Genomic DNA, 26,308 nt, shown 5'->3' with positions numbered 1-26,308 from the left:
CAGCAGCCCTTTTTCCTTCAGGAAGGTATGGCTATTAACTTGAGACTGTTATGCAATGTATCTTAAATGAGGTATTGCCATGCCATCCAATCTTCCCTTCCCCCAATCAAGAATTGTGGGGTTTACATTCTGTGTCCTGTTACAATAATGCTAATGCCATTATTGTTATTTTAGCATGATTTCTGCCTGACATTTGTAAATATATGGACATAGTTAAAATCAGGTTCACAATATAATCTACATATAATTTTTCCACTTGAAAGTATATCTTAGCTCTTTTTCTATGCTGCTAAATGCCTTAAAAAGGCAAAACTGATTTTGATTTCATATTGTGACATGCAGTGGAAACACCATAATTTAGCAATTATTCCATTATTATAAATCAGTTACCTCCAATTCTTCTTTATTATCCATTGCAATGAATATTCACTTGAATATTACACCCACCTTTATGTATTATGATAGGTCTTCAGTGAGAATTCATGGATTCATGGCTGTAAGATTACCAGTTGAAGTGAAGGATTATAAAATGTATTAATGCTTCTCATGGAAATTACTCATTGCTTTTCACAAAAACGATATGAACTTATACTACCACAGTATAAGATATATATGTATATTTATTTCATTCATATTCTATTTAGAAAAAAGTAAAGAAAACTGAGAAATAAGAAATACCTAATTAGTGCTAAATGAATTGAGAGCATCAAGGCAAACTAATTAAATAAATAATGTGTAAGTTACTTCTTTACATTTATATAATAGCTATATATTTATATTTAAAAAGCAAATTCACTCACAGTGCTTATTTTAACTAAAAACCCTTAAGTATATAATAAGAAAATAATACAACTCAGAAACTGCAATTAGATTTTTTTCTTTTAAAAACTCAGAAACAACTATGTTTGAGGAATTGGTGATCATAGATGCATAAGACATTGTTTTGAAGTCATGTGTGGGCACAAAATGCTGTATATTTAAAAGTAACTACAACCAGAAAGAAACAAAGTTTTTTGTTTTGTTTTGTTTTGTTTTTAAATTTCAGCTCCAAACTGCTGCACCTGTCTGATGATTAAGCAAAGTCTTCTTCCTGTGGTTGTTCAGGAGGCAACGTACCTGCTGGGTCCAAAGATCCACTGTCCCTCATTGTTCAGGGACTTTCTCACTTATAGTCTTGACCAAAGAATACTATGCTGTTGAAAATTGCATGACTCCAGTGTAGTGAAATTTAGCTGCAATAATTTAATTTGTTCCTTTCCTATTTAACATTTTATTCACTGAATAGATCAAAATCTTTAATAAGTCAGACTATATGTGGCAAAGTCATGACAATTATTCTTTTCTCTAAATTTCAGTATAAAGAACGTAACTCCAAAAGTAGGGGAGCCTGAAACCCGTAAAGCAATTCGTCGTGCCTTTGATGTGTGGCAGAATGTGACTCCTCTGACATTCGAAGAAGTGCCCTACAGTGAATTAGAAAATGGTAAACGAGACGTGGATATAACCATCATTTTTGCTTCTGGTTTCCATGGAGACAGCTCACCCTTTGATGGAGAGGGAGGGTTTTTGGCACATGCCTACTTCCCAGGACCAGGAATTGGGGGAGACACTCATTTTGACTCCGATGAGCCATGGACACTAGGAAATCCAAATCATGATGGTAAGTGCATCACTCTTCTCATATTAAACAGTTCTATTTTTTAATTTCATTTTTGGAATGCTCAATTAATTCACGAACTTGAGGTATCAATTCTAAATTTGTTTTTAAAATTATGAAACAATATATGAGGCTTTTAATAAACTTTCAGAATAAGAATTTGTATGGGCTATTAGATAATGATGGTTTTCATGTGATCCTATGATTAAAGATGAGAAGTTTTAACTTTTGTACAATGTCACTTAAAATATATTTTTATTCTCACCCAAGGGCATGTTTTCATTGCTTTTTGAGAGAGTGGAGGGGAGAGAAGGGAGAGAGAGAAACATTGATTGATTGCCTGTTGTATACACCTGGACCAGGGATTGAAACTGCAACCTAGGCATGTCCCCTGCCTGGGAAATAAACTTACAACCCTCCAGCTACAGGACAATACTCCAACTGAGCCACATGGGCCAGAGCACACTTAAAATATTTAATAGAATTTAAGTCATTGGGTGTGCATTAAGCAAATTTTGTTTTTCTTTTTTTATACTTCATTTCAATGTTTCCGCTTGAACTTAACCCTGATTAACATTTATGATGTGGTTCTACTGTATCTTTTATGTTATTTTTTGTTTCTATTAATACATTTCTATTTTGTAAAATTTTCCCCTTTCCTTTTGTCTCATCTATTTCCTTGGTCTCCCAATCTAGTGCAACTACAAAATTTATTATTTTGTATTACATTCTTCTTTATTTTTATCAAAACCACTTTCTTGCCAATCTGTGTTGACAGATCTATTAGTTTTCTAATCTTATAATTATTTTCACATGCAAAAATAATGTAAAAAATAAAAAACTCAATAACTAAAAGAATAGTTACTTGAAATAAGAAACGTGTTTCTTCCTAGACAACAAACCATACTTCAATTTTATGTTTAATAAAACATTCAGAGGCCCTGGCTGGTGTAGCTCAGTGGATTGAGCACAGGCCTGTGAAGCAAAGGGTCACTAGTCTGATTTCCAGTCAGGGCACATGCCTGGGTTGCAGGCCAGGTGTAAAAAATGGAACACATGAGAGGCAACCACACACTGATGTTTCTCTTCCACTCTTTCTCCTTCTTTTCCCCTCTCTCTAAAAGTAAATAAATAAAAATATTTTAAAAAGTATTCAGAAAATCGTTAAGATCTTAGAGTTATAAGGTCCCAAATCAACCATCTCCCAGTTCTTACATTCAAGATAAATATTTTTTCTTGCCCTATAGTAGAATGTTGTTCAAAATACAAGTGTGCATTGTTTTAAAGACAATTAATCAGCTAATAACACTCTTAGTTTCTCCTTGCTGTGTTAAACCTAGCCATCAAATTAAGGTTTGTCAGATAATTTAGTAAGCTGGATTAATGTTAATAGCCATGTGTTTTTAGAACATGCAGTATTCGAACACTGAATGGAATGAATTAGGTTGAATTAAGCTTAAAATAACATCAAATTTTAAAGAAAATGCAATAACTATGTTTTACAAAAATATCTAGTATTAAACAAAATGGTGTTTTGAATTGCTAATAAATGTATTGGCTATAATATTAAGTTATGGTATCATTTTAAAGAACTAGTTTGGAGACTAATGAAAAATTGTTGAGAGATTTCACTGCTGTGGAATGAAAAACAAAATCTTTAGTGTCAGACAGCCCTGAATTTGATCCCTGGCTAACCGACCGCTGGCTCAGGAAGGCTCTCCCAAACCATGCATTGGTTTTCTCTCTGCTGTGTTGCAGGGCTGGGACTTTGTAAGTAGAAGCCTTTCCTATTCAGGCCTGTGTAACCTTCTCTACCGAGCAGCTAATACTGAAATGTCCGCAACAGGGGAGCTGGACCATACTGATTTGATGCATAAATCAGTTAAAATAAAATAGGTTTACTTTATTTTTATCAAAGCCCCACAGACATTTTAATGAAGTATAGTTCAGATATCTTCAATTATTAAATTTATTTTTTTAATGGAAGGAATGTTTGCATTTTAAATAACATAGAAAAATGGCACTTACATTTGAATTTTGCTGAGACAGTCAAAATTGCATGTGCCTCCAAGAAAAGAACTTTCTTTTAAAATTCTGAACAATGAATACTGTTTCATTCCAATAATGAATCAGCTATTTTATATCTGTAGCTTTGAAGTTGTGTTAAGTTGGCTTTGTGTCCTCATAAATGTAAAATTATTTTTAAAATTATTTATAAAGGAGATGAAGCCTATCAAAGGTCTATATTTTCTCTTAAAATATTGAAATCCTCCAGAAAGTTGCAGAAATTCTTTAAATATATCCTTTCTCAAAGGTTTTCTTAGGCATTAGCCAGTATTTTTTTTAAATAAGAAGCTTTAAGAAAAAAATCTATGAAGGCATGTGAGATGATTTAGGAAATGAGAATACACTGATTTGGGTGAGATCAGTGTTATGAGTGCATATGTGTTTTGTATGATATAAGAAATTTTCCAAGGAATATACATGTGGAATGAATTCTGAGATGAAAAGGATTCTGAAATATATAACTGAAAGTGTCCAGTGAAGCCAGTGGACTGACTATTGGATCAGATTAAATATTAACATATTTGATTGCCTTTTAACTTTCACTGTACAAGTATAATAATTTTGTAAATAGGCCCATTACTAAAAACCTGAACAAAACTATTTTTTAATATTTAATGTTTAACTTGGAAAAATATTTTTACTAGTAAAATAGGTATATATTATTTCCTTTTAATTGAGTTTAAGAAAATGACTGCAAAATAATAGTTTTTCACATTTCCATGGAATTAGGGAGAAGTTAACTGACTGTTCAAGATTTAATACTGTAAAATTTGACTGCTCAATCAAAATTCCAACCTTTAGCAACAGCAGGACAAGAGGGTAGTATCCTGGAGAGTATTTGTCATTGATCAAAAGAACAACTTCTGGCTTTTCTTGGGTGATGGTGAATGTGGGGATAATTAATGTGTCTGTCCACCCTAGATCCTAACTGTGAGAATGTCTTTGTATCACAAATACACAGAGCACAATTCTGACATCTTCACTGATAAAACTCTTTTTAAAAGATTTTATTTATTTATTTTTAGAGAAAAGAGAAGGAAAGGAGAAAGGGAGTAAGAAAAACATCAATGAGTTTTTGCTTCATGTGCACCCCCTACTGGGGACCTGGCCTGAACCCCAAGCATGTGCCCTGGCTGAGAGTCGAACGGGCAGCTCATCAATTCACAGGCCAGCACTCAGTACACTAAGCCACACCAGCCATGGCTGATAAACTTTCTTTTAAATCTAGTCCTTGCATAATCTCTGTTTTACTTACCTAAAACATTTTCTTTCTCTCCTATTCATTGCTCTTAAGTACCTAGAAAAGAGAGCAGCCTGATAATTTATAAAGAATTAAATGAAAGAACCTTTTGATAAGTACCCAGGTCATTCTCCACAGCATATTGCTGAGCTAATGAAGGCAATTTGTATTCCATCTACTTCAAAGGAGATAAACAGTGTCATAGGCCACCAATAATTGTTAATTCCTTATTATACACTTTATCATCACTTTGTTCACAGTCATGATATCTTTTGAAATTTCAACCTAAAGCCCATTAAGTAAATTACACAATAGTTTCATTAAAATGAATAAACACATGCACATACACACCTCCACTAAAAGTGCCTTTTTTAAAGAGATTTTCTTCTTTTTTAACTTTTTTATGGAGTGGGTAAGTACAATGTACACAGTATTCTCAGTAGAAAATGTTACTGTAATATGGTTTTTGAAAAGTATACATTGCCTGAATTTAAATTGGAAAATTTAACTTTAGCAAAATATTAAGATTAATTCTGAGTGTCATTATCATTGTTTCATTGGCAACAGTATAAAGTTTAAATGGCACTATCAATGTAAATACAAACTTGTCACAAAGACTTTATAATTAGACAAGTATCTGTTACAGTTCTAGGATTTGAAATGGATAATCTCTTAGCAAAATGTTACCTATGAAAATGATATATAAAACTGTAACAGAAAAAATATCTAGAAGGGAAAAGATAGCAGCAAGATAGATGGGAGCAGAGTCCACTTCCCCCTGCACACAGGTGGAACACATAGCCCATCTTCTGAGGAACAGAGTGAACAGCCCATGGTATCTCAGCAAATACGAAGGTTAGAGGCCAAAATTGTAGAGGACATTGAAAAATCAGATAGTAAGGAGATTGCTTTGGGTTAGTAAGGTCCCTGGGACCAGTGGTGGGGATCAAGGTGGCTGCAGCTCCAGGCCCAGTGCCTGCTGGGCCAGATGTAGGATTCTTGGAAGATAGCCAGGTCAGTAACTACCTCCCCTGACAAACAGGTTTGAGCAGCACCAGGTTGGACCTGGATGCTTGAAGTCGCTGGTGGGATTAAGACGAAGTGGCAAACACAGCAGCAGTATGCACATGTTGAGACTGTGGATGCCAGTTGGGTAACATTACCAGAGAAATTGGGGAGCTGGGGGACTCTGGGAGAAGGGAGAAGAGTTGGGCCATGACAGACCCTGACCCGGATGGATAATCTCCAGTCTGGTTGGAAAATTGGGTTGTGTGAGAGGCCAGGTGCTTGCTTGGAGAAGCAGCCTTGAACAGGAGCAATAAAAAAAAAAGACTTCTGTCCAAGATGGAGGCATAGGTGGACACACTGTGCCTCCTCTCACAATTGAAATTAAGGACAACAAAAATTTAGAAACAAAAAAACAACTAACAGACAGAAAATTGAACCATATGGAAGTTCAACAACCATTCATCCAGACCAGTAAGAGGAATGGAGTCGGTGGCCAGTGGAGAGGGGTTGTGGCAGAAAAAAGTGGTGGTTGGCAGACCCAGGGTGCACAGGTGGTAGCTAGCAGACCCCAGATGAGAGAAGGCAATGAGCAGACCCAGTGAGGCACACAAGGCGGAATGTACACAAGCCCACCCACCCGGAAACTAGCACCCCAAGGGCCCAGTTTGCTTGTGGGAAGCTGCAGAGGGGACTGAAATCCAAGAGAAAGCAGAGCAAGTTCCATTGTGCTCTTTCTGACCCTACCCCCACACACACCATCACAACCTAGCTACCGGGTCACCCCCCTGGGGGAAGATCTAAGGCTCTGCCGCTCATACATAACAGACCCTACCAGACAAAAAAAATTGCTCAAACAGAAGAAAAAATTAAAGCCACAGATCCAATACATCTAAGCGACCTAGAGATAGCCAACCTATCAGATGCACATTTTAAAGCACTGGTGGTCAGGATATTCACAGAATTGGTTGCTTTTTGGTTGCAAATTAGATGAAAAAATGAAGGCTACATTAAGTGAAATGAAGGAAAATTCACAGGGAACCAGTAGTGATGGGAACAAAAAACTGGAACTCAAATCAGTCAAGTGGACCAGAAGTAAGAAACAAAGAAACAGAAAAAAAATGAAGAAACAAGAATTCAAAAAAATGAGGAAAGACTTAGGGGCTTCCAGGACATCTTTAAATGTTTCAACATCCAAATTATAGGGGTAACAGAAGGGGAAGAGGAAGAGCAACAAGTGGAAAACTAATTTGAACAAATAATAAAGGAGAACTTCCTCAATCTGGCAAAGGAAATAAACTTCCAGGAAATCCAGGAAGCTCAGAGAGTCCCAAAGAAGTTGGACTAAAAGAGGAACATACCAAGGCACATCATAATTACATTACCCAAGATTAAAATGAAGGAGAGAATCCTAGAAGCAGCAAGAGATAAGGGGACAGTCACCTACAAAGGAGCTCCCATCAGACTGTCAGCTGATTTCTCAAAAGAGACCTTTCAGGCAATAAGAGGCTGAAAAGAAGTATTCCAAGTCATGAAAGGCAAGGATCTACACCGAAGATTGCTCTATCCAGCAAAGCTTTCATTTAGGAAGGGCAGATAAAGAACTTCTTGGATAAGGTCAAGTCCAAAGAGTTCATCATCACCAAGCCCTTATTATATAAAATGTTAAAGGGACTTATCTAATAAAAAGAAGATAAAAATATGAACAATACGAACTGTAAAAAGACAGCAAACTCACAGTTATTAACAACCACACCTAAAACAAAAGCAAACCAAGCAAACAACTACAACAGGAACAGAACCACAGAAATGGAGATTACATGGAGGGTTAGCAACAGGGGAGTGGGAAGAGGATACAAGGGGAAAAGGTACAGAGAATAAGTAGCATAGACAGTAAGGAGAAAATAGACAGGGGAAATGGAAAATAGTATGGCAAATGTAGAAGCTAAAGAACTTATGACACATGGAAATGAATTAAGTGGGGGAATGTATGCGGGGGTTGTGTATGGTGGAGGAGAATGAAGGGGTGAAATGGGACAACTGTGATAGCATAATTAATAAAATTTTTTTAAAGGCTCTCAGAGCTCTTTAGAAAATTGCACCAGAATTCTCCTCCAGCTGTCGCCAGTGCCCCTGCGCCCCTGCACTCTCTGCACCCTCTGCCAAAGGTCCACCCCTGCCACCAGGACCAAGGCTGAGCTTCTATTCTCCCAGTATCCCCAGCAGAGGAGGCCATGTAATTCTGCCCACAGCCCCCGGAGGTAGTGTGCACCCCACCCAGCCACCACCATGGCTGCAGCACCCAAACCCGCCTCTGTCCTAGAGGCAAGTGTGCTCCTCTCCACTGCACCCACTCGTGGGATAGACTGGCTTGCTAGGAGGAAGGCTGAAGAGACTCCCACAGAGGAGAGAAGCAGGGATCAGTGAGTCAGAAGTCCCCAGAAATATTTAACTCAAGGAGGGAGCTAAACTACCCTGAAAAGACTTTGAGAGTTCCTAGCACATAGGACAGTAAAGAGAAATAAGGTGGTGTGTGAGTTGCCTCTAATTGGCACACCTCAAGGACAGCACAAATGGTGGACTAAAGGCATAGGCCTGGAACAGAAGGGCACTAGGGACCCAGCGGCTAACTGAGAAACTGTACTGGAGGCTGGGCAATTGTAAAGAGTGCTGCTCAGACCTGGCCCCCATCCTGGAAAAACCTGGCAGGAAAGGAGAAAAAAAAAAACCCAACCCCCTCAGCCTTCTGCAGTCAAGAAGACCAGAAGAATACGCTTGGCCAGTTGAAAGCCAGCAGGGTTTTTTATTTTTTCCTTTTCCTTTTGTTTTTTTTCTCTATTTTTCATTCTATCCCCACCCACACAAGTGGGACAATAAAACCTGGAGCTATGGAAGGACCAGAGTCAGACCAAAAAAGGGTCATCCCTACAACTGAGAAACTGAAGAAATTTCACTTTGATCTTCCACAAAACTCGCAAGTGCTTGTTAATTTGTATTACTATTATTATTTTATCATTTTTATATTTTATTTTATTAGTATTTAAAATTTTTCTTCTTTCTATTTATTCTCCTTTGCTTTGTTTGTTAAATTGCATTGTTTCACTGGTTTCCCTTGTTCTGTATTTCATAGAGTATTTTTAATTTTTCTTCTTTCACTTGTGTTCTAACAGCACACTACTACAGGCTGTATACTTCCTATTCTTTTTATTCAGATCACATAGATTCTGTCATATAATTGTTGCCCCTTTACTATCATAAATAATTGTTGTTCCATTCAGTGGTAAATACTACACAGCATCCCTCCTGGATCTGAGCTCATTTCACTGTCTTCTGGAACTTTATTGACATTGTGGTTAAATCTATTCTCTTCTACACTACACCTATTTTCTATCATTTACTTTCACTATATCTCATAATCTGACCACCCACAAGCTTACTGTTTTCCAGATGCAACTCACAATTCTCCCTCCCCAGCAAAGTCTCATCTTTTTCCCCTAAAATGACTAGTCTAAAAAGTGACTAGTAGGGTAAAATATCACAGTTAACACTATATTATCTAAAGGATCTCTTATCTCTCCTCTACAAGTTGGTATTTTAAATAACATAAAATACACTCCTGCTGTCTTAATCCATTTTGCCTTCTCCCTCCAACTGATCACAAAAAAGACTAACTGGAAGCTGTGAACACCAGTATACCTGCTGGAAGAGGAAACCCACCAACAAATGAACTACTAACAGATAACAAGAGAAGAAGGTGAAGGAGGGAGTGGAAGCTACAGTAACCTCCACCCAGAACCTATCTGGAATTACAACTAAAAGGTAAAAAAATTACCCAGAGCAAACAACTGAACAATAACAAAAGAGAAGCCTTATAACCTCAGACAAAAAGAACAATCAGCTTCAGCACAACCAGTTCGCAACAGCATACAAGATATGGTGGGTGGAGTGATCCTCAGTCAACCAGCTGGAGGGAAGGATCTACCAAAGAATGACCCAACAACAATCACAACCCAAAGACTTCCAGAGCACCAACATAAATAATAGCCCAAGAGCAGCAAGTTCAGAAGATCAAAGAGACTACACTGCTGAATCTCACAGGTCTACCATAAAAATTCATACCGCAAATCCAGGGAGTCAGAACATATCAATTTAAGAAGCAGAGACTAACAAGAAAAGTCTCACAAAATGGGGGAGTCAAAGAAAGAGACCCCAAATAAAAGGAAAGAGGAAGCCTCAGAAAGAATGCTAAATGAAAGAGAGGCAAGTCAGCCATCAGACATTGAGTTTAAAGCAATGGTTACAAACAAGCTAATGAGCCCACAGAGAAATACCAAAAACAACGGGGAAATTACAATGAACTCACTGCAAACTATATGAACATAAAAAAGAAAATAGAGGCTATCAACGAGGGCCAAGAGGATATGAAGAATACAATTTCTGAATTGAAGAACACAATAGAGGGATCAGAAGCAGGCTCAGTGCAGCAGAGGACTGAATCAATGAGCTGGAGGACAAGGTAGAAAGGAACACCCAGAAAGAGCAAGAAAAGGAAAAGAGACTTAGAAAGAATGAAGAGGAGGTAAGGGAAATGCAGGATAACACAAAATGTAATAATATCTGTATAATAAAGGATACCAAAAGGAGAAGAGCAAGGGATAGAAAACCATTTTGAGAAAGTAGTGATGGAAACTCCCCTAATTTGATGAGAGAAAATGTCACACAAATCCAGGAAACACAGAGTTTGAATCAAGAAGAACTCAGGGAGACCCACTTCAGGACACATCATAATTAAAAAGGCAAAATTTCAAGGCAAACAAAGAGTATTAGAGTCAGAAAAGGAGAAACAGGAAGTAACATACAAGGGAGTCCCTAAAAGGCTATCAGCTGACATCTCGATGGAAACATTATGAGCCATAAGGTAATGGCAAGGAATATTCCAAGTAATAAAAAACAAAGGCCCACAACCAAGACTACTTTATAAAGCAAGGCTCTCAATTATAATGAAAAGCCAAATAAGGATTTTCCAAGATAAAACTAGCCTCAAAAAATACACTTCCTCTAAACCAATTCTGCAAGAAATGCTAAAGGTTCTGCTTTAAGAACAAGAAACAAAGAGTGAGAAATAGACAAACACAGGTTAAAAAATGGTTAATGAAAAAGTACCTATCAATAATAATCTTAAACATAACTTGATTAAATGCTCCAGTCAAAAGACATAGCATAGATGAACGGATAAGAAAACATGACCCAGGAAGCTGGGAAGATGGTGAAGGAGTAAGATGGAGCTGATGCTAGCTCCTGTACTCATGGGTGAAAATCCTGGCAGATCTATAGAGAAACAGCACAATAAACCATCGGTTACCCAGCATTTATGAAATTAAAAGACCAGAGATTGTGACCGACGCTGAAACACCAGACGGTGGCAGAGTCAGCTACTGGAGCTGGGTCTCACGCGGCCCCTGTGCTGCCGCCAGAGCAACAGGCCTGGGAGCCGGGGAGTAAGGAACGGAAGCCGGACACTCCAAGCCCCTGTGATGGTCCTGGGAGACAGAGGAGTCAGGAACCAGAGTGGGGACATTCTCGGCCCTTGTGCCGATGCCATAGCTACTGGCCTGGGCAACGGAAGGGTCAGTTGCAGGAGCTGGGACACCAAAGGCCCCTAGCCGCCATAGAGACAGGCCTGGGCCCTGAGGAGTCAGCTACGGAAGCTGGGAAGTTCTCAGATCCTGTGCCGCTGCCATAGCGACGGGACTTGACGCCAGGGAGTCAGGTACGGAAGCTTGGACACTCCAAACGCCTGAGACAGGCCTGGGTGGCAGAGGAGCCCTCTACGGGAACTGGGATGTTCTCAGCCCCTGTGTTGCTGCCATAGCGACGGGACTGGACACTGGGGAATCAGGTACGGGAGTTAGGAAATTCTAAGCCTCTGTGCCACTGCCATAGAGACAGGACTAGACGCCGGGGAGTCAGGTATGGAAACCGGGACACTCGAAACCCCTGTGATGGCCCTGGGCGGCAGAGGGGCCAGATATGGGAGCCGCGACATTACCAGCCTCTGTGCCGCTTCCGTAGTAATGGGCCTGGGTGCTTGAGGAGGCGGCTACTAGAGCCGGAACATTCAGCAGTGGTAGGCGACCAACGCAGGGAACAGCGCGAGGACCAGCGTGAGTGTAGGTGGAGACGAAGAACATCAAGAAACTTCAAGGAGTCTGCACGACTGAACTTCACAAGGATCATACCACAGAAGTTTACACCATAAAATGAGGGTTTCAGAACAGATCAATTTTAGAAGCATAGACTAACAAGAAGAGTCTCAAACAATGGGAAGACAAAGAAACAATCCCCAAATGAAAGAAAAAGCAGAAACTTCAGAAAGAATGTTGGATGAAATAGACACTGATCAACTATCAGACAGTGAATTCAAAGCACTGGTTATTACGAAGTTCAAAAAGCTCACAGTGAACTAACAGAAACTACAGGGGAACTATAATGATCTCTCTGCAAACTACAGCAACATGAAAAAGGAAATGGAAACTATCAGCAAGAGACAAGAGGAAATGAAGAATACAATTTCCAAATTGAAGAACACAGTAGAAAGTTTCCAAAGTAGGATAGATGAAGCGGAGGATAGGATTAGTGAGTTGGAGGACAAGGTAGAAAGCATCTCACAGAAAGAGCAAGAAAATGAAAAGAGGCTCAGAAAGAATGAAGAGGGATAAAGAGAAATGCAAGACAATATGAAACGTAACAATATCCGAATAATAGGAATACCAGAAGGAGAAGAAGAAGAAGAACAAGGGGTAGAAAACATATTTGAATGAGTAATGAGAGAAAATTTTCCTAATTTGATAAGAGAAAAAGTCTCACAAATCCAGGAATCACAGAGAGTCCCAACCAAGAGGAACCCAAGGAGGCCCACTTCAAGACACATCATCATCAAAATGGCAAAATTCCAAACACGAAGAGAGAATCTTAAAGGCAGCAGGGGGAGAAAAAAGAAATAACATACAAGGGAGCCCCAATAAGGTTAGCTACTGACTTCTCAATGGAAACACTTCAAGCAAGAAGAGAATGGCAAGAAATATTTCAAGTAATGAGAACCAGAGGCCTACAACCAAGGCTACTTTACACAGCAAGGCTCTCAATCAAGATAGATGGCCAAATAAAGAGCTTCCAAGACAAAAGAAGCCTAAAAGAATATGCCTCCACCAAACCAGCTCTACAAGAAATACTAAAAGGACTGCTTTAAGGGAAGGAAGGATAAGAGGGAGACAGGAACACAGGCACAAAAATGGCAATGAATAAGTACCTATCAATAATAACCTTAAACGTAAATGGATTAAATGCTCCAATCAAAAGACACAGAATAGCTGCATGGATAAGAAAGCATGACCCACACATATGCTGCCTACAAGAGACCCACCTCAGGACAAAAGACCATCACAGACTAAAAGTAAAAGGCTGGAAACAAGTTTTCCAAGAAAACGGACAAGAAAAAAAGCTGGGGTAGCAATTCTCATATCAGACAAAATAGACTTCAAAAAAAAAGGCTATAAAGAGAGACCCAGAAGGTCACTTCATTATACTCAAGGGAAGAATCCAACAAGAAGACATTAACATTGTAAACATATATGCACCAAATATAGGGGCACCCAAATATATCAAGAAAATTTTAGAGGACTTCAAGAAAGATATTGACAACAATACAATTATAGTAGGGGATTTTAACACCCCACTATCAAAAATGGACAGATCTTTCAAGCAAATTATCAACAAAGATACTGTGGCATTAAACAACACCCTAGATGAAATGGACTTAAATGATCTATTCAATATAGTATTGGAAGTTTTAGCCACAATGATCAGGCAAGAAAAGGAAATAAAAGGCATCCAAATAGGAAAGGAGGAAGCAAAACTGTCACTGTTTGCAGATGACATGATAGTGTACATGGAAAATCCTATAGACTCTACCCCAAAACTGCTCAAACTAATTAATGAGTTTGGCAAAACAGCTGGTTACAAAGTCAATATCCAGAAATCAAAGGCATTTTTGTATACCAACAGTGAATCAGCAGAAGCAGAAATAAAGAGAAAAATCCCATTTGATATAGCAAAAGAAAAATAAAATATCTGGGAATAAACCTAACTAAGGAGGTAAAAAACCTGTATGCAGAAAACTACACAGCCCTGAAGAACGAAATCAGGGAAGACACAAACAAATGGAAACATATACCTTGTTCATGGATTGGAAGAATTAACATCATCAAAATGTCCATACTACCCAAAGCAATATACAGATTCAATGCAATACCTATTAAAGTACCAATGGCATATTTCACAGACGGAGAACAAACACTTCGAAAATTTATATGGAACCATAAACAAGCCCGAATAGCAGCTGCTCTTTTGAGAAAGAAGAACAAAGTAGGGGGGATCACAATACCTGATATCAAACTGTATTACAAGGCCACTGTAATCAAAACAGCCTGGTACTGGCATAAAAACAGGCACATAGACCAATGGAACAGAACAGAGAGCCCAGAAATCAACCCAACTCTCTACAGTCAATTAATATTTGATTAAGGGGACAGTACCATAACGTGGAGTAAAGATAGCCTCTTCAACAAATGGTGTTGGGAGAACTGGACAGCTACGTGCAAAAAAATGAAACTTGAGCACAGACTTACACCATACACCAAAATAAATCCATGGTGGATAAAAGACTTAAATGTAAGTCGTGACACCATTAAAGTCCTAGAGGAGAACATTGGCAAGAAAATCTCAGATATTTCACGCAGCAACTCCTTTACTGATATGTCTCCTAGAGCAAGGAATGTAAAGGAAAGAATAAACAAGTGGGATCTCATCAAAATAAAAAGCTTCTGCATGGCTAAAGAAAACAGTATTAAATTAGCAAGACAACCAACTGTATGGGAAAACATATTTGCCAATGATACCTCAGACAAAGGTTTAATCTCCAAAATATACAAAGAATTTACATGACTCCACTCTAAGAAGACACCCAACCCAATTAAAAAATGGGAAAAGGACTTGAACAAACACTTCTCCAATGAGGACATAGAGAACATTCAGAGACACATGAAGAGATGCTCAATATCGTTAGCTATCAGAGAGATGCAAATTAAAACCACAATGAGATACCACTTTACACCAGTCAGGATGGCTATCATAAACAAAGCAACAAACAACAAATGTTGGAGAGGTTGTGGGGAAAAGGGGTCCTTAGTTCACTGTTGGTGGGATTGCAGACTGGTACAACCATTATGGAAAACAGTATGGAATTTTCTCAGAAAAATAACAATCGACCTGCCTTTTGACCCAGCAATTCCACTGCTGGGATTATATCCTAAGCATCCTAAAACATCAATATCAAAGAACGTATGGACCACAATGTTCATAGCAGTACAATTTACAATAGCCAAGAGTTGGAAGCAGCCTAGGTGCCCATCAGTAAATGAATGGATCAAAAAATTGTGGTACATATACACAATGGAATTCTATGCTGCAGAGAGAAAGAAGGAGCTACTACCTTTTGCAACAACATGGATGGAACTGGAAAGCATTATGCTGAGTGAAATAGGCCAGGTGCTGAAAGACAAATACCATATGATCTCACCTTTAACAGGAAGCTAAACAACAAAACACACAAGCAAGCAAAAAAAAAAAAAAAAAAGACTCTGCAATAGAGAACAAGGAGATAGTGACCAGAGGGGAGAAGGAAGGGAAGTTAAGGGGAAAAAGGGGGAGGGATTTGGAGGAACAAATAGGAAGGACACAGGGACGAGAACTAAGGGGGGTGGAAATGGGAGAGAGGTGGGGAGCAAGGGGCGGGGGAGGCTGGAATGGGAAAAATAGACAAAAAACTGTACTTGAAAAATAACTAAATAAAATTTAAAAAAAACAAAAAATAAATAAGTAAATAAATAAATAATTAAATAAAAGAAAAAAAAAGAAAACATGACCCACACATATGCTGCCTACAAGAGACCCAGCTCAGAACAAAATACCTATATAGACTGAAAGTGAAGGGCTGGAAACAAATGTTTTTAGCAAATGGCCAGGAAAAAAGTCTGAGTAGCAATACTCATGTCAGATCAAATAGACTTTAAAACAAGGGTCATAAAGAGAGACCCAGAAGGCCACTTCATAATACTCAAAAAAAGAATCCATCAAGAAAATATAAACATTATAGATATATATGCAAGCAACATAGGAGCACCCAAATACATAAGGAAAATCTTGGAGGACTTCAAGAAAGATATTGACAGCAACACAATTGTAGTAGGGGCTTTCAGAATCCCACTGTCAAAAATGGATAGATCTTCCAAACACAATATCAACAAAGACACTGCAGCACTGACAATGTCCTAGGTCAAATTTAGTTAACTGTATATATATATATATATATATATATATATATATATATAGAGAGAGAGAGAGAGAGAGAGAGAGAGAGAGAGAGAGAGAGAGAGTCTTTGATTCCATAGAAGCAAAATACACATTCTTCCAAAATGCACTTGGAACATGTTCAAAGATACAGCATATGATAGGAAACAAAATAAGCCTTGAGAAATTCAAGACAATTGAAATTATATCAAGCATTTTCTTTGATCACAAAAGACTGAAACTAGAAACCAACCTCAAGGAAAAAACTAAAACTCCTGGAGATTGAACAGCATGCTATTAAACAATGAATGGATCAAGAATGAGATTAAAAAAGAAATAAAAAAGTTTCTGGAAACAAGTGAAAGTGAACTCAAAATAATCCATAACTTAGGGACATAGCAAAGGCAGTCCTGAGAGGGATGTTCATAGTGATACAGGACTACCTTAAGCAGATAGAAACATTTCAAATAAACAGCCTAACCCTACACCTACCAGAACTCGAGGAACAATAATGACTACAGAGCTCAGAGCAAGTAGAGGGAGGAAATAAACAAGATCAGAGAAGAATTATATGACATACAAATTAAAAGTGCAATTCTAAGAATCATTAAATTCAGGAGCTGTTTCTTTGTAATGATGAAAAAATTGACAAGCCTATAAGCAGACTCATGGGGGAAAAAAAAAGAGATGACCCAAATAAACACAATCAGAAATGAAAGAGGAGAGATTAGAACTGACACCACAGAAATACAAAGGGTTGAAAGAAATTACTGTGAAGAACCTATATGCCAAGAAATTTGAAAACCTAGGTGAAATGCACAAATTTCAAAAAAAAATTTTCAAAACTAAGTGAGGAAGAGCAGAAAGCCTGAACAGACTAATAACAGCTGATAAACTTGAAGCAGTAATCCAAAAACACCCAGCACACAAAGACCCAGGAACAGGGTTGCACAGGAGAATTCTACAAATATTTAAGAAAGAGCTAACCCCTATTCTTCAAAGACTATTCCAAAAAATCCGGAATGATGGAAAACTCCCAAATTGTTTTTATGAAGCCATCATCATCAAATCCCAAAACCAGATAAAGACATAACAAAGAAAGATAACTTCAGGCCAATCCCACTGATGAACATAGACACTAAAATCCTCAACAAAATATTGCAAACCACATCCAACAATACACTAAAAAGATCATACACCATGACCAAGTGACATTCATTTCAGGAATGCAAGGATGGTAAAACATTTGCAAATCAATAAACTTAATACATCACATAAACAAAAGGAAAAAAATCACATGATCATATCAATAAATGAGGAAAAAGCATTTGATAAGGCACAGCATCAATTTATGATTAAAACACTCAGCAAACTGGTAATAAAGGAAGTATTTATCAACCTAATAAAGACTATGTACGAGAGACCTACAGCCAACATCTTACTCAATGGGTAAAAATTTAGAGCATTTACACTAAGATGAAAAATAAGATGAGGGCTCTGGCTGGTGTAGCTCAGTAGATTGAGCATGGGCCTGGGAAGCAAAGGGTCACTGGTTCAGTTCCCAGTCAGGACACATGCTTGGGTTGCAGGCCAGAACCTCAGCTGGGGACACATAAGAGGCAACCACACATTGATGTTTCTCTCCCACTCTTTCTCCTTCCCTTCCCCTCTCTTTAAAAATAAATAAATAAAATATTTAAAAAAATAAGACAAGGATATCAGCTTTCACCTCTCCTATTAAACATAATACTTGAAGTCTTACAGCATTTAGAAAAGAAAAAAAAGCAAGTGTATCTAAATTAGGAAGAGGGAAGCAAACTGTCATTGTTTGTAGATCACATGAAATTGTACATAGAAAATCCTATATACTCCACCAAAAATGGCTCAACCTACTAAGTGAATTTGTCCAAACAGGAGGGGACAAATTTAATATTTGGAACCTGAAGGGATTTTTATATCCCATCAATGAAATATCAGATTCAGAAATCAAGGGAAAATATCACACTTGACAAAGCAACAAGAAAAATAAGTACCTAGGAATAAACCTAACCAAGGAGGTAAAAGACCTGTACTCAGAAAACTAAACAACACTGAAGAAACAAATTAAGGTAGACACAAACAAAGGAAGCATGTACCATGCTCATGGATTGGAATAATTAACATCATCAAAATGTCCATGCTACCCAAAGCAATTTATAGATTCAACACAATCCCTATTAAATTACCAATGCCATATTTCACAGATATATTACAAACATTCGACAAATATATATGGAAGCATAAATGTCCCTGAATAGCTGCAGCAATTTTGAGAAAGGAGGACAAAGTAGGAGGGATCACAATACCTGATATCAAACTGTACTACAGGGGACTTCGGCCAAGATGGAGGCATAGGTGGATGTGCCGTGCCTTCTCACACAACCAAGTTTAGAGACAACTAAATATTAGCAACAGAAAACACAGCCAGAACATGGAAAATTGAACTTTTCGGAAGTCCGTTAACAACAAATTCTTCAGCCTGACCGGTGAGGGGCGAAACCAGCGGCTGGTGAAGCAGGATTGCACAGGAGGACTCGGTCAGCTGGACTCAGGTGCTGAATCCAGACGCGCGGAATCCAGGTGCAGGGTTGGACCTAGTGAGCGACCAAGCGAGCCACTAGGCGAGCGACCACGGGGGAGACAGCGGGGGAGGGGTGCTGCATGTTGACTGTGGTCGCGCATTTGTGCGCGGGCGGACAGGCGAGGGAGTGGGCGGTTGGACCGGGTCGGTCCCCGCAGCAAGCGGCAGTGGAGGGCGCCGCCATTTCCCCCGCTCTGACCCCACCTCCACATACAGCCTCATAACCCAGCCACTCTGAGTGGCCTAGCCCAGGTGAACCACCTAAGACGCTAATACTCCCCCCTGCCCGGAGAAACAGCAGAGGGGGTCGCCATTTCCCCGCTCTGACCACGCCCCCACATTACAGTATCACAACCCAGCAACTTGGGAGTCCAAGGCACCGCTTCTCACCCTTAAAGGGCCAGAACAGACCAAAAATGTTGCAAGATCTCAAAGCCCCAGAGCCTATAAATCTAAGCGATGAAGAAATAGCAAAACTCTCAGACACACAGTTTAAAACACTGGTCATCAGGATCCTCACAGAACTGGTTGATTATACCGACAAATTAGACAAATATATGAAGACGAAACTAATTGAAATGAATGGAATTGCACAGGACACCAATAGCAATGAAAAGGAAACTGGGACTCAAATCAATGGAGTGGACCAGAAGAAAGCAAATAATGGCCAAACAGAAAAGAGTCAAGAAGCAAGAATTCAAAGAAATGAGGAGAGTCTTAGGAACCTCCAGGACATCTTTAAACGCTCCAACATCCGAATTATAGGGGTACCAGAAGGGGGAAAGGCACAGCCACCAGTGGAAAACTTATTTGAACCAATAATAAAGGAGAATTTCCCCAATCTGGCAAAGGAAATAGACTTCCAAGAAATCCAGGAAGCTCAGAGAGTGCCAAAGAAGTTGGACCCAAGAAGGAACACACCAAGGCACATCATCATTACATTAGCCAAGATTAAAATGAAGGAGAGAATCCTAGAAGCAGCAAGAGCTAAGGGGACAGTCACCTACAAAGGAGTCCCCATCAGACTGTCAGCAGATTTCTCAAAAGAGACCTTACAGGCAAGAAGGGGCTGGAAAGAGGTATTCCAAGTCATGAAATCCTAAGACCTAGAACCAAGATTGCTCTATCCAGCAAAACTTTCATTTAGAATGGAAGGACAGATAAGGTGCTTCTCAGATAAGATCAAATTCAAGGAGTTCATCATCACCAAGCCCTTATTATATGAAATGTTAAAGGGACTTATCTAAGAAAAAGAAGTTAAAGAAACATGAACAGTGAAAGAACAACAAGCTCACAGTTATTAACAACCACACCTAAAACAAAAGCAAACTAAAAGGACAGCTAGATCAGGAGTGGAAACATAGAAATGAAGATCTCAAGGAGGGTTAGCAACAGGGGAGTGGGAGGAGGATAAGGGGGGAGAAGGTACAGAAAGTAAGTAGCATAGACAGTAGATAGAAAATAGATGGGGGGCAAGAATAGCATGGGAAATATAGAATCTAAAGGAATTGAGACACATGGTCATAAACTAAAGGGGGGGGTAATGGTGGGGATGGTGGAGTAGGGTGGAGGGGAATGAAAGGGGGAATAGAACAACTGTAGCAGCATAATCAATAAAAAAATTAAAAAAAAACTGTATTACAAGGCCACTGTAATCAAAACAGCCTGGTACTGCCATAAGAACAGACACAAAGACCAATGGAACAGGACATGGAGCTCGGAAATAAATCTCTATGGTCAATTAATATTTGACAAAGGGAGAAGAAGCATAAAATGAAGTAAAAATAGCCTCTTCGTCAAATGGTGCTGAATGATCTGGACAGCTGTGTGCAAAAAAAAAGAAAAACAAACAAACCTTGATCACCAGCTTACTCCATACACAAAAATAAATTGAAGGTGGATAAAAGACTTAAATATAAGTCTTGACACCATGAAAGTCCTAGAGGAAAACAGGCAGGAAAATAGCAGACATCCATGCAGCAATATTTTCACTGATATGTCCCCTAAAGCAAGGGACAGAAAAGAAGAATGAGGAAATGGACCTTACCAAATTTTTAAAAAAAAGCTTCTACATGACTAAAGAAAACAACGTAAAAATGAAAAAAAAAAAACCAAATGTATGGGAAAATATATTTGCCAATGATACCTCAGACAAGTATTTGATCTCCAAAATATATAAAGAACTTAACACAACTCCACTCCAAAAATACAAACAACCCAATTAAAATTGGGCAGAAGACATGAACAAGACACTTCTCCAAGGAGGACATACATAGAGCCCAGTGACATATGAAAAGATGTTCAACATCACTAGCCATCAGAGAGATGCATATTAAATCTACAATGATATACCACTTCTTACTAGTGAGAATGGCTATCATAAACAACAACAACAAAAAACAAGGATTGGAGAGGATGTAGAGAAGAACAAATCCTAGTGCACTGTTGGTGGCATTGCAGACTGGTGCAGCCACTATGGAAAATGGTATGGAATTTCCTCAGAAAACTAAAAATGGAACTGCCTTTTAACTAGGCAATTCCACTGCTGGGATTTTATCCTAAGAACCCTGAAACACATATCCAAAAGAACCTATGCACCCCAATGTTCATAGCAGCACAATTTACAATAACTAAGTGCTGGAAGCAATGCTCATCAGTAAATGAATGGATCAAAAAACTAGGGTACATTTATATGGTGGAGTACTACACAGCAGAAAAAAAGAAGCTCTTATTTATTTTTTTGACAGCCTGGATGGAAGTGGAGAGCATTATGTTCAGTGAAATAAGCCAGGTGGTAAGGGACAAATACCATATGTTTTTATCTTTAAGTGGGACCTCATAAATAAAACAAACAAGGAAAGAAAATATAAATAGAGACATTGAAATTAAGAACAGACAGCAACCAGAGGTGATGTGCAATGGGGGGGGTAGTGGGTACAGCTTTTCTGGAACAAGTATAAAGGACACATGGACAAAACCAAGGGTGGGGTGGAAGCAAAGGAGAGAGGTGGGGATGGCTGAAGTGAGGAGGGAGTGATAGAGGATAAATTCAGATAATTGTAATTGAACAATAATAAAATAATTTAAAAAATAAAAAATAAAAATAAATTTAAAACGTATTCTGTACATTTATTTATTCTGTAGATGAATGACCGTGAGAGTGTACAGCGATATGAATGTACCTAACGTCATTGACCTGTATACTTAAAAAGTTAAAATGGTAAATTTTATGCTGTGTGTTTCTTACAAAAATAAAAAAATGGGAAGAAAAAAGAAAAATATCTAGCAGCATAACTGATTTTACCATGTTGTTGCAATTTTATTGTATTTAACAAGAATAATGCATTGCTTTGGCTGTGTTTTATTGTCAGAAAGGTCACTTTCTGCCAAAAGTAAGACAGTGATTGCTGTCTGGATGGCAGTGTGTCTAAAAACTGTGGGGGAGAAATGATTATCTAAATTCCATCTTGACATCAAAACCCTTAAATCTATTACCTCAATGTGATGGTTAATTTTATGTCAACTTTGCTGGGCTAAAGGAAGCCCAGGTACCTGGTACACATCTGTGGTTGTGTCTGTGAGGGTATCTCAGGAAGAGATCCACCTTTGAAACTGGCTAAAGAAGACTGACCCATGACAATAAGCCAACCTGCTAGGGGCCCAGATACAGCACAAGAGAAAGGACAGGAGCATCATCTCTCTTCTTGAGCTGAGACATTCGTCTTTGTACAGCACTGAATACTAACTGCCCCCTTACTCTCAGGTGTTCAGACTAGCACTGAATTATACCCCTGGCTCTCCTGTTTCTACAGATAACCAACTGTGGGAGCAACTTTCCTCAAAAGTCCCCCCAGTTGCCACTGATGAGAGTGAATATGACCAAGATGTGATGTGATCTGCTTGGGGAGGAGAAGTGAGCAGTGGCCATTTTCTCCGGGGATAAAGGCCAGCAGTGGCCATTTTCTCCAAGGAGAAAAAGGCCTCCAGTCCCCTCCTCCAGGGCCTTTTATTGGGTCCTAATACACAGCAATACAGGGCGGCAAGAATTAAACTGTAGATTACATTTCCAAGAAATCTGAGGGCTTACTATGAGTCCGAGTCTGTCAGGAACAGAGTTTTAGGGTTTTCTGCTTGAATCCCTAACATATGAATGAAACCACTCTTAGCAGAGCGGATTTCACAGGTTTATCAGGAAGTCATTGTGATGTAAGATGTTTCCCCAGGCCACTCTCTAGCAAGGCAAGGAGCTGCACCTCTCCCCAACAGGTATTCAGGCTTAAGGGAATTGGAGCCAGGAAGCGCCTCTCCCAGAGAATATGTGGACTCGGGCTTTGTCAAAGCCAGGGGATGAGAGTCCATTGCTCTTTGTTGCAGCCCCTTCCCCGAGTCCTTCCATGAAGGCCTTCCAAGTGATGGAGTCTGGCTTAGGTTGCCCCCAGCTGTGAGGGGTCTTACCTGTCATTGACTTCTGACCAAGCTTTGGGTCAGGGAGAGGAAACTGAGTCAGTGTTTGCTACCAGAGACAAGCTTTGTCTCCTTCCGCTGGCATTCCAGAGGTCGTCCCTCGCCCTTAGCCACAAGGGGTTGAGATACAGTTCCTAGAACCAGGCAGAGTGGTCTACAACAACCAACAGCAGATTGGGGGATTTCCCAACCTCCATAATTCTGTGAGTGAATTTCTATAGTAAATTAGTTCTTATATATCTTTCTATATAACTTGTCAGTTGTGTTTCTCTGAAGAATCCTGACTAATGCAATTATTAAACAGGAATGGTCAAATTCTACATCTCAGTCCACTTATACTTGGAATGAGCCTAGTTTAAGTTGGACATCTTCATGATGTGATGCTTGAGTCAACTGACATGATTTATGCAGATTGGAGAGCCATTTTTCTGTAAGAGTGGTGTCGTTGATGCACTGTTGCAAAAAATACCTGCCTGCAGGTAACCAATCAGACTTAGCCATGCAGCCACCCCCTCTACATCTTTGCTGCTCATTTGGCATTTGCTGCTACATACTGTTTCTCAGATGCCTGAAAATTTTGTACTTACCAAGAGGACAGTTACCAAGAGGTCTAGGCATGTGACTGTCTGTGGGAATACTGTCTAGATCAATCTGTCCTGTGCTTGCTGAAGATGAGAAAAGGACTTTGGAGGATTGGGTGGTCAGGGCGCTTAACCTATCCTGAAAACCAGAGTTCTTACTGAGACTTTAAATTCTGAAAATACTATTAGATAGTTTCTGCCTTACCATGTTTTACCAAAACCTGGTATTTCTCTCAAAGTAATTTGGCTTTCAAAACAATGATAGAGATTTCTTGTTAGTTTGTTTTTTTAAAACATGACTAACTTTCTTCCTGGAATAAACTTCTTTTCATTGAGTTTACTTAGTGAAGTAAGCAAGACTGAAGTCTGATAGTCCTGGCTTTTTAAAAAATCTCTGTTACATAGCTTTTTTATGATTACTCTGAAGTCTCTGCTTGGGTGTTTATCTTTACATCTCTGCGTGCAGTTATAGAATAGCAGATGAATTGGTGTCATCACACTCATGGTATTATTTCATTATAGCAGTTTTAATGAACTTTGTGGGTGGATCATGAACATTGACATATATAAAGTCTACAGCTCTTAATAAATGAAACTGATGAAACCAGTAATTTCAATGGCTTAACACAATAGAATTTCATTTCTTGCTTGTGTGGTAGGCAGGAGTAATGACTACTCGCTCACTCAGAGAACCAGAGTAGTAGAGGTTCAGTCCCCATCATAAACATGATCTCCAAGGTCTCCACAGATGTCACTATTTAGATAGCAGCTGAGAGGTGAGAAGGATTTGCTGGTGGAAGGTGTTTTATGCCAGATGTGCAAGTGGTATTAATAATCCTGTACAAATTCCTCAAGTTCAAATAGAATCCAATGACCACACCTTGTCACAAAGAAGGCTGGAGGTGGGCAACAGGCCTGATGAAAGGGTCTGGTCTATCACAATATGCTGGAAAACAAAACAATGTTAGTCTGGAATTAGTTACACTCAGAATCACAATTTGCCTGAATACATATTTGATCTATTGACCATTATTCTTTTCCTAATATAGTCTGTGTATTTTCATTCTAAAATACAAATTTTTTAGTCTATAATCTAGGAATTTTCATTCTAAATCATCACCATCTGGGTTATCATTAAAATTGGATAGCAATCAATAAGGCAAAATGAAGTGGAATTTTGAAATTCATTCAGTAGTTTATCCATATAGAAAATTAACAGTGTGGTAATTGATGGGTGAGGGGGATATAAGGGGACTAAATGGAAATGAAAAAATACAATAAAGATTAAATTTAAGAAAAAATATAAATGTCTTTAAATTTTTGAAAAATCTTGTTTTGGAGTTATAATTTGGTAGTTTTTAAAAAGATTTTATTTATTTATTTTTGGAGACAAAGGGTAAGGAGAAAGAGAGGGAGAAAAACATCATTATGTGGTTGCCTCTCACATACCCCTTACTGGGGACCTGGCCTGCAACCCAGTCATGTGCCCTGACTGGGAATTGAACCAGTGACCCTTTGGTTCACAGGCTGTCATTCAATCCACTGAGCCACACCAGTCAGGGCTCATATATTTGTATTGCCTAAATTTTCAAGACTAACAAATTTTTCTCTTAACTTTTTGTGTTTTTTGAAGAATTACAACCATACCATTACCAAACCTCTCACTATCATTCTAATTATTCTCATACAATTTAAATATAATAAAACAATTTACTAATTCTTCTTGAATTTAATTGGTAACTCTCTGCTTCATTTGAAATTTTATTTTTAATGTTGCCACAATTCTCCTTTTCCCTATCATGTTGATACATGTCAGAACAGAAACAGAAATAACCCTGTTGCGATCCATTGTGGAGACTGCAGTCATTCACTAATTAATGCCTCAGAGAACAAGACCATGAGCTTTAAGGATGATAGCACTTTTGTTAGGCAAGGCTACACCAAACATGTGTGTCCTGACAGTGGAGTTGGATCTGAGATCATGAACTGTCATTCTGCTCTCCACATTTCAATTGAAAAGTTATTTGACCAGGATGCAAGAGAAAAGCAGAGAAGTCAGGAGGTAATTTAAAATTTATCTCTGCTGGTTGTCATTGTCTCATTCAAAATTACATAAGAAGAAAACTGTAAAACATAAATAGTATAAGGAGCCCAATTTACTTGAGTATTTAATATGCCCTGAATGCTATTTAAATTCATTTTATGTACTTAACTCATTTATTGTTCACAACAAACTTATAAAATAGAAATTCCAATTAATTGGATTT

The 26,308-nt window shown here is 38.6% G+C and overlaps 1 protein-coding gene across 1 annotated transcript in view; it reads left to right on the top strand.

The window, feature by feature from the left end:
* The window catches only part of MMP16 (matrix metallopeptidase 16), a 302,769-nt gene that overhangs the window by 176,762 nt on the left and 99,699 nt on the right, over positions 1 to 26,308 (top strand). Inside the window, exon 4 of the mRNA XM_037142770.2 lies at positions 1,356 to 1,660. Coding sequence (XP_036998665.1) covers positions 1,356 to 1,660 — 305 coding nt within the window. The remainder of the gene's footprint in view (positions 1 to 1,355; positions 1,661 to 26,308) is intronic.

Source organism: Artibeus jamaicensis, unplaced genomic scaffold (genome assembly GCF_021234435.1).
Source record: "Artibeus jamaicensis isolate MK-2021 breed Jamaican fruit bat unplaced genomic scaffold, CSHL_Jam_final contig_386, whole genome shotgun sequence".
Lineage (NCBI taxonomy): Eukaryota > Metazoa > Chordata > Mammalia > Chiroptera > Phyllostomidae > Artibeus > Artibeus jamaicensis.
Note: the sequence above shows the minus strand (reverse complement) of the source record. Positions and strands in the feature narration are given on the sequence as shown.